Source organism: Nilaparvata lugens, chromosome 2 (genome assembly GCF_014356525.2).
Source record: "Nilaparvata lugens isolate BPH chromosome 2, ASM1435652v1, whole genome shotgun sequence".
NCBI classification, from domain to species: Eukaryota; Metazoa; Arthropoda; class Insecta; order Hemiptera; family Delphacidae; genus Nilaparvata; species Nilaparvata lugens.
Genome location: NC_052505.1, coordinates 13,981,853 through 14,000,364, shown reverse-complemented (window position 1 = coordinate 14,000,364; position 18,512 = coordinate 13,981,853). Strand labels below are relative to the sequence as shown.

General features: G+C 35.4%; 1 protein-coding gene across 4 annotated transcripts in view; it reads right to left on the bottom strand.

Annotated features, from left to right (window-relative positions):
* LOC111056590 (C-Maf-inducing protein) overlaps positions 1-18,512 on the bottom strand; it is an 89,716-nt gene that overhangs the window by 57,526 nt on the left and 13,678 nt on the right. For all 4 annotated transcript variants that reach the window (XM_039420608.1, XM_039420607.1, XM_022343972.2 and 1 more), the window contains exon 2: positions 2,894-3,957. In XM_039420608.1, coding sequence (XP_039276542.1) covers positions 2,894-3,922 — 1,029 coding nt within the window. In that variant the 5' untranslated portion in view covers positions 3,923-3,957. The remainder of the gene's footprint in view (positions 1-2,893; positions 3,958-18,512) is intronic.

The following is an 18,512-nucleotide window of genomic DNA, read 5'->3' as shown; positions in this document are numbered from 1 at the left end:
ACAATTCAAAAGTATAAACCTATCCTTCCCCTTCAAACGTAATTGAAAAGAATCTTTTAGGTTATTTAGATAAATTGAAATCTACCCAATGTGAGTTCCTCACCATGTCATGGTCGACGACGGCATTTACACACAAACCTAAATCCACCATCACCTGTTATATCCCCAAATGGAGAAGGAGTGAGTCAAGTTCGTGGCCATCTTACTCGATCTGTATAATGGTTCAAAGAATATGTGTTGAGAATTTCAAGTTGATTTATTTATTTATTATTATTATTATAATTTTTACAAGAAGCACGTAATGGGAGAGAAAAACTAAGGATATTCCTTGTACTATTTCTCTCCCAAATTTAGATAATAATTTAAAAGTCCGAAATGAGGTTATGATTGATGAAGAAACTCGAAAGTTATCGTCGAACATAAAAACCTGTAAAAGGACGACTCAAACCTCTCTTGTCATCAGTATAAGCTCGCTATGCTCGTTCAAAAAGGGTTTCCCGGAGATTCACCACAATAAATTGAGTGAGTTTCTCAAATCTTAATTTTGAAGATAGAAAATTCTTACACATATCTATAATTCAATGTTTTTCAGTCCCTAAAATAACGAAAAAACACCCTAGAACATTCAAAAACTGTTTGAAATTATACGTAGCTCAAGGCCAACTTGGTACACATCACAATTGACAAGAGACATAATTCCATAAAGGAAATTTTTTGGCGAAATTCCAAATACATTCGCGACAACGGATGTTCAAGGAACATTTGTTTAATCCAGAATTGGAAACGAAAAAACTTCCATAGCTCAAGTGAGACGCATTTTCAGCTGTCAGCAATCCTCATAAGTAACACCAAGGCTTTGCATCCAACCAATGCTGACAGATGACGTGAATCTCACTAGAACTGGTTTGACGATTGACGTAGTTAGGAGTTGAGAGGCCTCTCAAGAGATGAGCCGCAATATTCTCTAGAAAGATCCACTTTAAAATGTCAGCATTAGTGTTATAGGAAACATCAGACCTTCCCATGCCTACAAATTCTGATAGGTTGACGTGTTTCGTACAGTTAACAGACGATAAATAATCTGGTTGATTGATTAATTGACTGAGGCCTGCCGTTTTTCATATTAGTTGTCTGTTCTAGATATAGATTTGAAGTTATTCTAGTTCTCTACGGTCTACATCATCAAGTTCTGTTGACCTGAGTAGTTCACATTAACTTCATACAGGGCAATTATTATTCCTGTACTACTTGCTATTTCTGGTCTATAACAGTGTGATACAAAGTGTTCGCAAACTTTACGTAGCTCTGAAGATGCGCCTAGTCTTGTCAAGTAGTCAAATGGAAAATATATTTCTTAAATAGTATTTGTAATAGTTGCAGCTCTTATTTTATTACAGTGCATGGTAGTTGTCATTTATATTGAATTATGTCCCAAGTGAAAATAAACTACCCAGATATTTTTTTCAAGAAGATCAAATTAATATAAAATTTACTTAGCTCTGAAGATACGTCTAGTGTGGTCAAGTAGACAACATATAGAAAACAATAATATATTTCTCTAATAGTATTTGTAATAGTTGTAGCTCCTATTTCATTACCAGTGCACGATAGCAGTTGACCATATTGAATTATGTCACAAGCGAAAATAAACTACACAAATATATTTGTCTAGAAGATCAAATGTAAACTGTAAGTAGACTTGATATGTTACAGAAGAAATGCGCATATTTGACTGACTTTACATCATTATTTGATGTCTTATGAGACATGGTCAATACATGATCTTATATTCAATATGTTCAACAGCTACTGAGCACTATGATGATATTATCAGTATAATTTGTAAGAAGGTGTATTATAAGTTATTAGACTGCATCTCTAAATACACTCATGCAATATTTCTTAGGAAATTGGATACGTGGCTACTTAAAACCCCTTTTTATATAATTGAAGAATTTTTGGAGCATGCAGATATAATAATGTTTAATTCACCAAAATTTACGTTTTCTTCTTCTTTTTCTTTTCCCTTCTGCCGTGACATCATAGGGGTCCCAGCCACGACCCATCTCTTCCACGCTTCCCGGTCCTCAGCCATTCTTCTCATTCCCCTCATGGAACTTCCACTCTCTCGACCTAGGCCTTCAAGGTAGCTCTCCCAATTCATTCGCGGTCTACATTTCCTTCGTTTCCCTTCTCTCCTGGCCCCCACCACTTGATTTACCCCTCTACATTCCTCAATCCTAGTAAAATGTCCAAACCATTTGAGCTTATTTTCTTCCACATTCTCACTCAGCACCTTCTGTCTTACCCTCTCATGTCTCCATCTATCTCTCCTCGTTTACCGTGTTATCGAATGGGTACGGTCCTGGCTGAAGTATGACAGTCGTCAGGCCCATTGACGACTTAAATTATATATTCAGGCGAGGTGGAACCTTCCCGTAAGGGTCTCCCCACCATTAAAAGCCATACGAATTCACTTCTTCTTCTCGTTTTGCCCACCAATTTTCTTAGGAATCTAATTTCGGTGGCAGGTAACTTAATCCAATGGCTTTTGAGGGTTACATTGTACTTTTTGTGTAGTTGAGAATTTCATATTGTGGTAATTATTCATATTGAATGAAAAAGACTAACAAATTGTCAAAAACCACAGATTTATTGATACTTAGAAATGCCGGTTTCGGTTATTACACCATTGTCAATCTCTGATAAACCATGATTTACCCCTGTGGTTTTTGACAATTTCTTAGTCTTTTTCATTCAATAGTTATTGTACCTTTTCATTGTATACTATAGTATAAATTTTATATATAATTGACCACGATACTTGTTTTTGATTTAGTGATGTTGTCTATACATGTTTGATTTTGATTATTTTTATCAGTAGTCTACTCACAGTTTTTGAGGAGATGTGCGTGTCGTTGAGGTAGAGCCGATGGTTCTCCCAGCGACGTAGGAACTTGCTGGCGAGTATTTTGCTGACAACGGTGCGCGTGTGATGCAGGTAGCAGCACTGCACCTCGCCATCAGTCAGCAGCTTGAAGCGGGGGCCAGGACTGGGGCAGGCCCCACTGCGGGCGCCAGGGCTGTGCGGCGGCGTAGGGGTGGGGGGCGGTACTTTGCCCCCACCCATGTCAGGGCTGTCGGGGGTAGCCGGGGTCACGACAAGGACGGAGGGGTCATTGAGAGGCGGTGAGGGATCAGAGGGGTCAAGATTGTTTTTGAAAATGGGGTTAAGGGAGTCAGGATGGTTTGGATTGAGGGGGTCAGATGAGTGGAGATTGTTCTTGAAAACGGTGATGGGGGAGTCAGAGGGGTTTGGTGGATCGAGGGGGTCAGAGGGATGAAGATTGTTTTTGGAAATGGGGTTAATTGGGTCAGGGGGATCGTTTTTGAAAAAATAATCAAGGTGGTCAGGGGAGTAAGGGGAATGACCAAGGTGTTCAGTAGAGTCAACGTTATCGTTTTTGTCGAGGAGGGTGTTTTCGGGAAGAGGGTCAAGAAAGTTGTTTTTGGAGAGAGGATCAAGGGGATCAAAAGGTTCCAAAGAGTTGTTTCTGACAAAAGGATAATTTTCAACAGAGGGCTCAAGGTTATCGTTTTCAACAAGAGGTTCAAGATTATCGTTTTTGACAACAGATTCAAGAGGGGGCACGTTTTTGACAAGATGATCAGGGGACACACTTTTGACAAGAGAGTCGGTTTCAACAATGGGCTCGATTTTGACAATAAGGTTGAGAGCACCTTTTTCAACCGGAAAATCAAAGGGGGCACTTTCGAAAAGGGGGTCAGGGGGGTCAAGGGGGTTGGGGGGGTCTCCGGCTTCACTACTACTACTGCTGCTGCTGCTGCTGCTTGTGCAATCACAGCAACAGATTTGTTCTTGGTCTTGGTCTGCAGGTGTCTCTTCTTCTTCAGTCTGCATCAAAATTGGGGATGCCGTTCAGGATATTCCATCATCTGCAAAAAAAACAGATAACAAATCGATTAATTCAATCAGAAATTAAATATTACACTTGTATTCTTTTCTCTATGATGCCATTTAAATCATGAAATCGAGTTGGAATCATTGATATGAAAACATATTTTTCCCAGATTCAAATCCTTCATCCTATACCCCTTTACCAACTTTCCGGAATCGAATCCAAATATCATTCTCTTCCAATCTTATTAGTTATACTGAATCGTGATTATTTAATGAAGTGTGATATTATTTTCTTTTTGTATGTTAATTGTAATGTTATACTATCAAATATGTCATTAAGGCACGTACTGGAGTTTGTCTGTGAGCCTTACTATGTTTTCATGGAATAAATATAAATAAATAAATAAAAAATCATGTTTTTGGACTCAGGGGACGTTGAAACGTATAGAAAACTTGAAATTAGGGTACCCTAATTTTTTTTGGAAAGCAATACTTTCCTTACTTATGGTAATAGGGCAAGGAAAGTAAAAATGAGATTTATTTCAATATTCTCATTTTTAAACAACACAGAGTGAAATAGATATAAAAATGAAACTTGACTAAGTGACAAAATAAATGAAGACTGAGGCAGTAGATATCAAGAGAGACAATAGTTTCCACATTCTACAACAAAATTACCACTATGATCAATAGAATAACCCACTTTAGGTTGTGAGGTATTAATCCTTTACAACTGAATGAGGCTGCATTCAATCTGAATGAGGCTGCATTCAATCTGAATGAGGCTGCATTCAATCTGAATGAGGCTGCATTCAATCTGAATGAGGCTGCATTCAATCTGAATGAGGCTGCATTCAATCTGAATGAGGCTGCATTCAATCTGAATGAGGCTGCATTCAATCTGAATGAGGCTGCATTCAATCTGATTGAGGCTGCATTCAATCTGAATGAGGCTGCATTCAATCTGAATGAGGCTGCATTCAATCTGAATGAGGCTGCATTCAATCTGAATGAGGCTGCATTCAATCTGAATGAGGCTGCATTCAATCTGAATGAGGCTGCATTCAATCTGAATGACGCTGCATTCAATCTGAATGAGGCTGCATTCAATCTTCATGTAGAAATGGGGATATTGTCACAAAAACTATGACTTGACATGTATTAATAGCTTTTTCCAATCTTGATGTAGAAAAGAGCGGATCGACACAAAATGACTGGACATTTATTAATAATTGCTTCCATCTATTTTCCTGAATCAATGGAGATTTCAGGGCAGTAAGCTGCCTAGTATTCTGACGCATCATGAATAATCAAGACTTATCAAAAATCATGGTATACCTAATTAAAAGAGGAGTGAACAGTGAATCATTCTGAAAAATATATTAGAACCGATATCGAAGATATCTACAAGAATTTCTTTGGAATACAGGGGTGCGTACAGACTTATGGGTCACGAACATTTCGCTTTTCATCAGCTGACGACACGTTTCTGTACAAATACAGACATAATAAGCATAGCATGATAGCACATAATAGAAGATTTCTCTGATAATAGCTGATGAAAAGTGAAATGCGCGTGTTCGTGGTGCATAAGTCTGTACTCAGCTCAATATGTATTATTATTAACAATGTATCTTAATAGCTACCTACTGAACAAATATGTATCTTAATAAAAGAAAGCCAATAATTGTTGAGCTTATTTTTATTGAGTAAATTATTGTTTAGTGAGATTCATTGCAATCTGTCAGAATTTCTTAAAAATAAGAGGTATGTGTCCCATAAAACTAATTATGCTGACTAAATGCTGATAGTTTGGAGTGGATCCCACAATAGACAGAATCGCTCGTTTCTTATTAATTAATTGTTATTTTGTTATAATTAATTTTCATTTTTTATTGATTAATTGTAGGTTTTATCTTAGTTGCTGCTATTGGCTGCTAGTAGACCAATCCAAGATCTTGAGGATCTCAAGTTTGAAAAAAGGTTTGTCAACTTACTTAAAGAGCAACATACTTCAATAAATGTCTTTTATGTTTAGTTTTGAAGCATCTAAATTTGAAAATCTACTTTGTGAAAATACTTGAGGCCTGAAAATTTTGTGAATTGAAGAACTAACCGAAGGACTATGTGTTATCTATCTAAATTTGGGAGAGGAATAGCACAAGGTTACCTTATTTTTCCTCTCCCTATCATTTTGATAATGTACTAATTGTATAAATGAATGAAGAATAAATGAAGAACTTGAGGTCACCCGAGCTCAAGATTTCAATTGAGCAGCTCTATGGCCGATGTATTTAAAAAGTTTCGAGTTATCTATCTTCAAAATTGTTACTTATTTTGAAGCAATCCGTTGATAAAACTACTAGCAGAAGAAAGCAACGAAAGTAGCTTTCATCATGTAATTAGTTTCAAGGTAAACAAATTAAAAGACTACGTCATGCATAATGATGGGTAATAAAATATTTCAGGTGCTTGAAGACATAAAAAGTGATAGAAAATAGCAATATTGAATAAATTGGCTCAATGTCAAAAACCAATACGCCGCTCTTCCAACAGCTCAAGAGCTTTTCAAGTCAATTTATTTGTCAAATAAACCCAGATTGAAAATACCAATTCAAATTTACACTTTGACAAATAAGTGAGTTATCGTCTTGAAGTATTTTGTGTGAAAATATTAATTGAAATAAACAGTTTGATAACAATGGATTGTCATCTAATTTTCAGAAATTCGTTGTCACTTGACAATAATTTCAGTCTAGTGAACTATTTGACGACAAGAATATCACGATAAAAAATTGTAAACTTTCAAGTTGATAACTATTGTGTTAAACGTGATTTACTTTGTATTGAATAGTATGCCTATCTGCCTATCAAATAATTTTATAGCTTTAGATTCACTACAGGCTGGCAGAATTATTAGATTGTACACATTGATTTCATTTATTAGAAATGCTGACAATTTAAAGACAATCTCAACACAGTAATCAAGTTTTCTACGTCTAATGAACCTGTCAAATATACTGAAAAATTCCAAGACAAATAAATGACAATAATTTTGTATCACATATTCAAATTTTCGAATGGTTCTAACGTGTATTATCGAATTTAGCTCGAATGGTTCTAATAACGTATTCAAATTGCTTTAGAAGATGAGTAATTTTGTAAATAGAACTTATTTATCTTTGTCTGACTTCAGATAAATCAATATTTGTAAAATAACAATAGCCTCTCAAGAATTTACGAAATTGGAAAACTTTGATGATTCTAAACAACAACAAAATTATCTAATTGATGATATTCATAATTATTATTATTCATTTATTATTTTTACAAGAGAGGACTGACCGGGAGAGAAAATCTAAGGATACTCCTTGTTCTATTTTTCTCCCAAATTTACATTATTGATGTAATACTAGTGATACATTTTTCCGTCGAAGAATCTAATTTATTATAATGTATCAAATTCGATGATCTACCAAAAAAAAAAAAAAAAAAACTCAAACTCCTTTGAAGTATTTTGTGTGAAAATATTTATTGAAATAAACAGTTTGATAACAATGGATTGTCATCTAAATTTCGAAATTCGTTGTCACTTGCCAATAATTTCAGTCTAGTGAACTATTTGACGACAAGAGTATCACGATATCACGATAAAAAAAATGTCAACTTTCAAGTTGATAACTACTATGTTCAACGTGATTTACTTTGTATTGAATAGAGTTTTTCGAAAAATTGTCCATCAATAGTCCAATTTCAATAAGTTGATGCAAGTTGTTATTTTTATCTTCTTCCATTTCATTGTTTGGAGATGAAATTTTCTCAATAAAAACTCAATTGGACTGTTTCCTAATCAATAACACTAATTAAAAGGTAATGTTAGAACAGAAACAATGGACACTACGCAATAAATTATTAAGAAAACACTGATCAATTTTACAATAAAATCTGCAGTTGCAGTATCACTAGGCCTACTATCATGTTTCAAGGATTTCCTTGAAATTTAACATTTTGCAATCGCACCTGATCATTGAAGGCTACTGTACTCTTGAAATATGATGATGATTTTCTGAATTAATATCAATTTCAACATAATAGTTTTTGTAATCAATACACCTTGAGTAGGCCTACAAACAACAACAATTTTTTTGTGAATGCAAAACTGTTTTCAGAGAGAGATTTAAGATCTGAGGGGCACTGTACTCTTGATCTTGAAATATGATAAAATTTGTAGTGATCATCTAAATCGATATCAATTTCAAAATAAATGTTTTTGACCGAGCGAAGTGAGGTCTAAGATTCAAGTCGACGGTTTGGCATTTCTCTTAATGTTTAAATGTTTATATGTTAATATGTTCATATGTTGCGCATTTACGGCGAAACGCGGTAATAGATTTTCATGAAATTTGACAGGTGTGTTCCTTTTTTAATTGCGCGTCGACATATATACAAGGTTTTTGGAAATTTTGCATTTCAAGGATAATATAAAAGGAAAAAGGAGCCTTCTTCATACGCCAATATTAGAGTAAAAATCAGACTTTAGAATAATTCATCATATATCAGCTGTCTAGTAGACTATAATACTACCCGTTCAAAAACATCGAACATCTTGAAAATGTATCTTTTCATTAATATAACGTTAGTAGACAGTTGACTATAATCACTACCTCTGTAGTGCTATAATAGGCCTACTACCCGTTCAAAAACATCGAACATCTTGAAAATGTGTCTTTCCATCAACGTTGACAGCAGTTGCAGCCAGACCTGATAACAGCGCTCACACTCACATTCCGGGACGACACGTCACGGTACGATAGGACAGAAAGCTCTATGTTGATTTAGGATTTTTTCTAGACATTTTAAATTGATAAATTATTTATTAATTTTTGAGAAAACATAACAAACAGGTCAATATAACTTACTGAGCGTATGATCTACTGTTCACAGAACTACTAGTTATAATGAATACACCTTGAGAACATACGACAAAATTGTTTAGTAAATACAAAAAACTGTTTTCAGAGGGAGATTTCGAGCTGTTCCAATATGGAATGATAACACAGTTAAGCTGCGTTTAGACCAAAGTTATTACAAAAATGTTATTAATTTAATCCTTATAGATTCTATTAGATTGAACATAACTTATCATACACATGATGAATATATGTGTTTGTCAAGTTCCGTTCAATCTAAAAGAATCTATAAGGATTGAGATATTAAAATTTTGTTAATAACTTTGGTGTAAACGCAGCTTTAGTATCTATATGTTGTTGATATATCTATCTAAATTGTAACAAACTGTCTCCAAGGGATAATGAGAGTAGCAGAATCAAAATATCCAAATTCACAAATTTTCAATCCAAACATCCTATTTCACTATTCATTTACCTGCTGTTTCGTCCAAACTATTCGCTTTGCAGTCACTTAATTCTCAAATCCACAATTTCACTATTTATTCACCTTCTATTCCCTCCAAACTAGTCGCTAAGCAGTCACGTCCTACCACCAATACACAAACTGACTTCTGAGTACATTCGACCGCAGAGTTTTGTACATAAATATACAGCTGTATATCAGAAGGAAAACTACCAACAACCACTGTATTGTGAATATACAGCTGTATATCAGAGGGAAAAGCAACATACACCGGTTTAATCAATGGGTTTAACCAGTCTCTCGAACTAAACATTGACCACAAGTTATAGCAACGCAGTTAGATTTCTGCGAATTTTCTAAAGTGGGGCGAGGAAATCGAGAAATTGAAAGTGTTGACGTCAAGGGAGGTTGATAGGAGGATACAGATACGGAATGCAATGATACAAGGATGCAAAGCTGATAAGGATACTAACCACTTCCTTGGAAAAGAGGCGCGTGTGGTGTTGTGGCATTCACACCAGTCGACAGTATTGCTCGAATGGGAGGTGTTGCTGCTACGTAAGGAATTCTAAGGAGAATATCGTAATAGTAGTGGGAATTATGACAGTTGGAAGTGAATATAGTGTGACGACGTACAACTGGAGGCTCGTCATTCTCAGAATTATTTACAAACATGACTATAGGATCCTATAACTAACTCGGCGTGGAATCATAATAATTTGAAGGTGAGTAATGGGCTAGTCATAGTTCAGGACAATGAGGGAAATTAGGATTGGAACTGCAATTTGAAGAAGGGCTAGTCATTGATGATGACATTCTATGTGAATTAGATAAACAATTTGGAGGAGGAGTCACCGTAGAGGACAATAATCGAAATTTGGATTTGAATCTGATGGAGATTTTAACTCAGATTAAATCAGTGAATGGAAATCATGTGAAATCAGTGAATGATTGATTCATTCAGTCTATTCTATTGAGATTGTTTTAAGAGGAGGAATGCTGACATGACAGTGTGAATCTTTTTACGGTATTATAGTGATATTCCTGACAATGATTAGCAAATGGCTTTATTCTTTATTCAAATGGCTTTAGCAGTTTATCTCAATTAAATTTGATAGAGAATTTAGTGATTCAGGACAATAAATGAATCACAATTCGGATTAGATTGGAATCACAATTTTATAGAGAGTTCATCATTGAAGACAATACATCATCATCATCCATCATGAACTAGGCTTGCTTGTAGAGCCTGTTCCGGTGTCCACCGCTTCCTCGGTCTTCCGACGTCTCTTTTCCCATTCAACTGCAACTTCCAAGACAATACTCGAGTCCTAATTATTTGGATTAGATTAGGATCAACATGATTTTTGTTTGTATGGATTGTAAATTGAGTGTGTAATTGAAGAATTTCAAAGTGACTCTTATAACCTCTAGCTACATTTGGACTGTTGTATAAATTAGAATTGGAACCATTTTGGGCGCAAGTTAGCCTGTGGTACTTTTCTGTAATTTGTATATTAATTCTGAATGATTCAATAAACATTTGAGAAAGGGTTCGTCATTGAGGCAATATTAATCGGAATAACATTTTGGATATTCATCGTTGGGAACTTATGAGGGAAAATGTGATTCTCATACTATGAAACATACAAATTCTCTTCTCATAAATGTCACAATAAATAGGATTTAATTACCAAAACACCCATCAAATTACTTATAACATTTATGCATCTTATCCTTTATTCCGTGAACAACTGTATAAGTATACGTTCATACACCACTATGAAATTACCGATTACTATATAGATATAATATTATACTAGACTTCCATATCCATATAGAAAACATATCAGGCAACGTTGCGGAGCTAGGAACGGCTATAGTGAAGTCCACGTTACTAGACGGTCCACGTTATAATGGCAGTGGAGAAAGAGAGGAGAACAACGTTGCCGATCTTCACTGTCTTGTCAATGCCTTCTTGACGGTAGCTGATACAAGTTTATGTAATATCAATTGTTCATTCTCGTTTAAAATAAACAATTATATTTTATTGAACAAGAAATTATATTTTTAATGATTTCCTAATGAATTTTCATAATTAAGACGAAATATTGTGTTAATTGATTATTAATTCTACATTGTTAAGAGCCGATCTGGCAACAGAGCAAAGCCAGAGGGAGATAGCGCTATCCGCTTTGTTGAATGATAGACAAGGATAGCAATACCATTGCTAATCAAACACTGCCATAATAATGTGGACCTCACTATACCTACATTTCTCTTATTTTTCTCAATTTCATATTTTTCCATGCACCATCAAGCCGAAATTTCAAATTTCAATCAGAATTTTTTCAGGAATAGATTGGAAGTCCTATTACAGTGAGCATGGACATCATATAGTTGAGCATGAGTAGGCTGAAATTCAGCCTATATTAAGGCCGTTGCGATGCCTACTAGTTGTGAATAAATATGATATAGAAATAAAAATACAATCTCAGTAACCTTTTTGAATTATTTCATTTTTTAATTATTTTAGCCCTAAACAGAAAACAGAAAAATATTAAATATTTATTTTTGCCTAGCATTGAGTGGTGTGGGTGTGGAGCCCTCATTAGTGCACTCACTCGTCTAACACAGTGTGGCCTACTACTACACTCCGGAGTCTGAACACACAGAGCAGATATTATTAGTTCAAAGCGAATGAATGAGCTATGCTATGGATGAGTAACTCATACTCACACCCACGTATAAAAATCATGTATATATGGAAGGAGAAAGGTAAGGTAGACATACTGTATAGAGAGAGAAGAGTCGGAAAAAATGAAAGATGAATAGAGGACAATAAAGGAGGAGGGGAAGGATGGGGAGGATGATGAGGAGAATGAGGAGGAGGATGAGGAGAATGAGGAGGAATATAAAAAGTAAAAGGAGGAGAATTGATGAGGAGGAGGAGGTGGAATATAAAAAGTAAAAGGAGGAGGAATATAAAAAGTAAAAGGAGGAGAATGGTGAGGAATATAAAACGTAAAAGGAGGAGGAGAAGGAGAGGAAGAAGAAGAAGAAGAAGAAGAAGAGAAGAAGAAGAAGAAAAGAATGAGGAGGGGAGGGATAAGGAGTAAATGATGGAGAAGGAGATAGAGGAGGAGGAGGAGGTGGAGAAGGGAATAAGGAGAAGGAGGAGGAGAAGAGGTAGGAATGAAAGAAGAAAAGGAGTAGAAAGAGGAGAAGAAAAAAGAACCCCTCGTTCTGGGAGAGAGGGAGTAAATGATGGAGGAAGAGGAGGAGGGGATAAGGAGGAGAAGGTGGACGAGGAGGAGGAGGAGAAGAAGAAGAAAAAAGAGGAGGGGAGGGGAGTGAATGATGGAGGACGAGGAGGAGCAGGAAGAGTGTGAGGAATCATGACAGGAAGTAAACAATATGGAAGAGATAATTGTGATATTGATTGGGTGTGAAGAGAGAGAAGGAAGAGAAGCGTAACACTGAAGAAAAACCACAAGAAGTTGAAAACAAAAGAGAACTAGATAGACATGGAGTGAGTAGAAAGACAGAGGAAGTTAAGAGTGAAGGGTGAGAGAAGTGGAGAAAAAAAAACAAAAATAAATAGAAGAAAGATCAGAACAAATAACGGAATGTGAGAGACAAAAAAGAGATTATGAGCGAGATAAAGAGAAAATATCAGAAGAGATTGATTGATTATATGCCTTTATATTAGGGCGGAGTTAGGATTCCAGGACCTCTCTCCCACACAACCCTTGAGAAAAAGAGATAAACCTAAATAATATAACATGGAGAAGTACAGAGAAGTAAACAGAAAGTATGAAGAGGTAAGGTACACATGTGAGTATATTATTGAAGTGGAAAGATAAGAAGAAAAAGTGAGAGAAACAGAGAGCGAGAATATTACCCTATGAGCAGGAGATCGGATATATATGCGGGTGGGTAGGCACTAGGCAGGCCTACATCAAAGGTGTCGCTTTAAACGTATTCACTTTAAACGGTCAGCTTTCATTATAGAGAATAACAGCAACGCTTCTCATCCCAACAATGCTACCAGTGTGGAGTTGATCTCACTATAACCACAAAATAAAAGGAAACAACTTCTTCCTTGTGCCAGAGATGTAGAAGCGTTGATTAGCATGATTTATATAGTGAGGTCCACGTTATAATGACAGTATTTAATCAACTTTGATTTTGCTATCCTTGTCTATCATTCGACAAAGACGGTGGTACTATCCTTTTCTAGGTTCACAACGATGACAATTATTTTTTTGACAGTGTAGAAATATAATTAGTTAATGCAGAGAATCGGCATCGCTATTCTTCTATCTTTATTCACTGCCATTACGTGGACCACACTATAGCTTCATCAAGCAGGGTTATGAAGTTCCTCCTCAGGAGTGAATTTAGCCATTCCACATTATATATCAACAGAAAATTAAGTTGATTTAAATTTTACTTTATGTACAGCACTGCATTAATTTATGTGTAATGTACAAAAATTACTTGGGTGGAAGTGCAAACAAAGTAGAAAAACGCATTTTTAAACTCAGGAAGCCTTCAAACCTACAGAAATCAAGAAGTTAGGATAAATTAATGGTTTTGAGAGCAATAGGCCCACTTTCATCATCTACGATAGTAGGGCAAGGAAAGTAAAATTACACGACTTGTATTGTTTTATACATATTTCCAATAATAGTACATTTCAAATGCACTAATTCACTAGCAAATTAATAATAAGCATCAAAAATATATTATAAACTCTAAACTCGGACAAAATTCCATATTTTGAGTAGAAAACTCAGTTTTACTCTGATAGTTCATTATTTTTCTAGAAAGTATTAAAACAATTTGGCAATGGTGCGGAGTATGAGAAGGATAGAGCTATCTACTTTGTCTAAGGACAAACAACGATAACAAACCAATGTAATCATATGCTGACTTCATAACATGTATCTCACTACGGTGCTTGTTGGAATGATTTTTGCTTTTTTCTGAGGATGATACCCACATGAACTCTAGGCTTGTGCGTGGGTAATGAGACGGATGATAGTGAAAGATGAGTGGACCTACAACTTTAGGTGGGATCCAAACCACTAGGAAGCGATTTTTAAACTCATAAATGGTATTTAGAGGAGTTCGGCTCTCAAAGTGGTCACCCTTATAAGGCTTCTTTCACACCAGTGCGGTCCGGGCCCGGACCGAAAAATCGACCCGGACGGACCCGGAAGGTGCTTTCACACCAGAAGCCCGGATCCGGGCGTTTCCAAGCCAAAATTGAAATTAAATTTATATTTTTTTTAGTCTGTGCTCAGAAGTCACAGTGTCTGCATGTAAAGGGAGTAGAAGCTGCTTTATCAGCAGGATTTATCAGCACGATCACGAAATTGATTTACATTAAACACGAATAGTTTCGTACACCTTTCATGCTACTTTCAAGTGTCGAAATATTATTGAAACGAAATACTTTGACACTTGAGAATGACATGAGTGCTTGAATCTAGTCGTATTTATATGTTTTAGTTAATTTCCTATATTAACATTGTAAATTCAAAATTCTATGTGATTATTTTGGGATCAAAATGTATGTGTTTGAAACTGCTGAAGAATCATAACCTCTTTTGGACTAATATGCAATCAAAATTCGGGAATGGAATAGTAAAGGCTATAAATCTGTTTTTTTCGTTTCCAATCATTTTATGATTAAGTTGTTTTGTCATTGTTGTTAAATAAATAAATAAGTAAAATAAAATATAACAAAAGAATTCTAGTAATTTTCTTTAATTGAACATTCATGTATCCCTATTAACTTACTTTATTAGAAAATAACCCTACACATAATAGGCCTATATCTTTCTTTCCATCCTCTGAAAGGAACTTTATTTTCCAAAAAAACATTACAAACAAAGGAAACGAAAAACAATAAGGGAAGTAACTTATTGCATTAGCAAGTTGATGCTAAATGTAACTATGTATGTATAGTTTATTAAAAATAAAGTAACATTGCTGCTAGAAAAACTATTATGTCTATTATAAATAATTACGGGTAATATTTGAGGGAAAATGATACCTGCATAGATTTAAAACCTGTGCGCAGGTAGGTTATTGACCGAGCGAAGTGAGGTCTAAGATTCAAGTCGACGGTTTAGCATTCCTTTCAATGTTTAAATGTTTAAATGTTGCGCATTTACGGCGAAACGCGGTAATAGATTTTCATGAAATTTGACAGGTATGTTCCTTTTTTAATTGCGCGTCGACGTATATACAAGGGTTTTAGAACTTTTGCATTTCAAGGATAATATAAAAGGAAAAAGGAGCCTCCTTCATACGCCAATATTAGAGTAAAAATCAGACTATAGTATTATTCATCATAAATCATCTGACAAGTGATTACACAAATGTGTGGAGAAGCCAGTCTTTTGCTGTATTTCCATAAGGTCTATAGTTTCAATCAGGTACTTGTGGATGAGAATACTGCGTGAGGTCTACTGTTCACAGACCTACTAGTTAAAAAAAAGACCAAATAAAGACACAAAGAAAAATAGCACCCCCATCTTTCTCAGATCATCCATCACTTGGTCCACCCACCTGTTCCTTGGCCTACCTTTTTCCCGTTTGCTGTGCAACTTGCTATTAAATACTATTTTGGGCATTCTAGCCTCACTCATCCTCATCACATGCCCCAACCACATTATTCTTTGGTCCTTAACGAAGCGTACTATATTTAAATAGGCCTATATATAGACATATATATAAAAGGCTCACAGAGATTCCTTAGACCATTGACGGATATGGACAACATAAATAACCCTTCATAATACATCATGTATTGGATAGTAACAATAGTATAGTAGCAATACTAACCCCTTCATAATACAATATCGGGGCACCGAGCTTCGCTCGTTATTTTTATTTATTGATAAACAGAACACAATTCTCTAAAATGATCGTGTTTATATTTCACAGCTGGCTATACGTCATCTTATGAATTTCGGGGATGCGATATTTTGATTCTTCACATACCCACTTTTTTACTATCCACAGCTGTTTCAGCCAAGGTTGAATTATCCTTTTAATGTCGTTCAGCGAGTTTTCCCAAGGATGAGAACTAGATCAATCGAATCTTTATATCTTAAATCTACTATGTTCCAAATTTCGTGAAAATCGTTAGAGTCGTTTTCGAGATCCGTTAAACATAAATAACCAGATATAAAAATAGCCAGTTATAAAAATAAATATTAAATATATATAAATACCGAAATTGCTCGCTTAGTTGACCGAGCGAAGTGAGGTCTAAGATTCAAGTCGACGGTTTGGAATTTCTCTTAATGTTTAAATGTTTGAATGTTTAAATGTTTATATGTTGCGCATTTACGGCGAAACGCGGTAATAGATTTTCATGAGATTTAACAGGTATGTTCCTTTTTTAATTGCGCATCGACGTATATACAAGGTTTTTAGAAATTTTGCATTTCAAGGATAATATAAAAAGAAAAAGGAGCCTCCTTCATACGCCAATATTAGAGTAAAAATCAGACTATAAAATATTATTCATCATAAATCAGCTGTCTAGTGGACTATAATACTACCCGTTCAGAAACATTGAACATCTTGAAAATGAATCTTTCCATCGACGTTAGTAGACAGTTGACTTTAATACTATCCGTTCAAGAACATCGAGCATCTTGAAAATGTATCTTTCCATCAACGTTGTAGACAGTTGCAGCCAGAACTGATAACAGCGCTCACACTCACATTCCGGGACGACACGTCGCGATAGGTTAGGACAGAAAGCTCTATGTTTATTTAGGATTTTTTCTAGACATTTTAAATTGATAAATTATTAATTTTTGAGAAAACATAACAACAGGTCAATGTAACTTACTGAGCGCGAGGTCTACTGTTCACAGAACTACTAGTAACAATAGTATAGCAGCAATACTAACCCCTTCATAATACATGTATTGGATAGATAAGATAGATACATAAAGGCGGTGTCACAGAGATTCCTTACACCATTACTGACTTGATGGATATGGGCAGCATAAATAACCCTTCATAATAATGCATGTATTGGATAGATAGATATATAAAGGCGGTGTCACAGCGAGTCATGAGTCTATTGACGTCAGTACGTGACTTGTTTTTCCTGTTTGAAAAGCATCCAAGTAGTAAATGCCTCATGTACAATACAAGCTTATGATGACGATGACGTCATAATATAAACATATATATACAGCGTACATGTGTGAACGCTGTCAAGGCTAAGGTCATCATTCCTACCAGTATATACAGGTATATTAGTAGTGTGGTATAATTAGTGGATAGTAGATTATTAAATTGAGGTGTCAGCATAGGTTGAATGAGGAGCATTGATTTTTCTATAAGAGATGCTGACAGTTTGATGTGATCTAACTATTAGTAGTATAGGTTTATCTCACCTATGTAGATGACCTATCTCAACCACTGGCACATTGTAGAACAGTTCTGAATGACTTTTTAAGGACCGTGTTTATGAACGACTCTAACATTGTTTCTACTTAGATCTACGGTACTAGTACAATTAGGTATTTGTAGCACAGCAAAATACGAGATTTTCTTAAAACGATAATTCTATACGGGTATTCTAAACGAGATACCTGTTCTTGTGAGTTATTCTTATAACTTTTGTGTATTTCTTAAATATGTGTGGGTTGTTGACCGAACGTAGTGAGGTCTATGTTTTAACTCGGATTTTCTTTTGTGTGTCTGTATGTTACACGATTACGGCCAAACGAGTTGATTGAATTCGCTGAGATTTGGCAGGAATATACACTTTTCATATTGAATGGTAACTGTAGGAAAAATTTTAAGTGAAATACGTGCGCAAAGTTCCTCTGCTGCACTCAAGAAACCATTCTGTCCTCGCCAACGGCTCGTGCGTAAACGTTTCTTTCAGTGCAGCAAACTGTCACTTTGCGCACTAGTTGCACAAATAACTATTTTCAACTGCGCGTCGATGTATACAAAGGGTTTTTTTGAAATTTTGCATTAATATGAAAAATATCCCGATTAATAATATAAAATCCCGATTTTAATTAGACCATTGGTGTAGAATATTGTTTGGCATTGGGGGGGGGGGGGTTTCGTACTGCGCGGTCTGGGGTCTATTAAAATTGTGGTTTTTAAAGCATATTTTGACCGAACGTAGAGAGGTCTATGTTTTAACTCGGATTTGCTT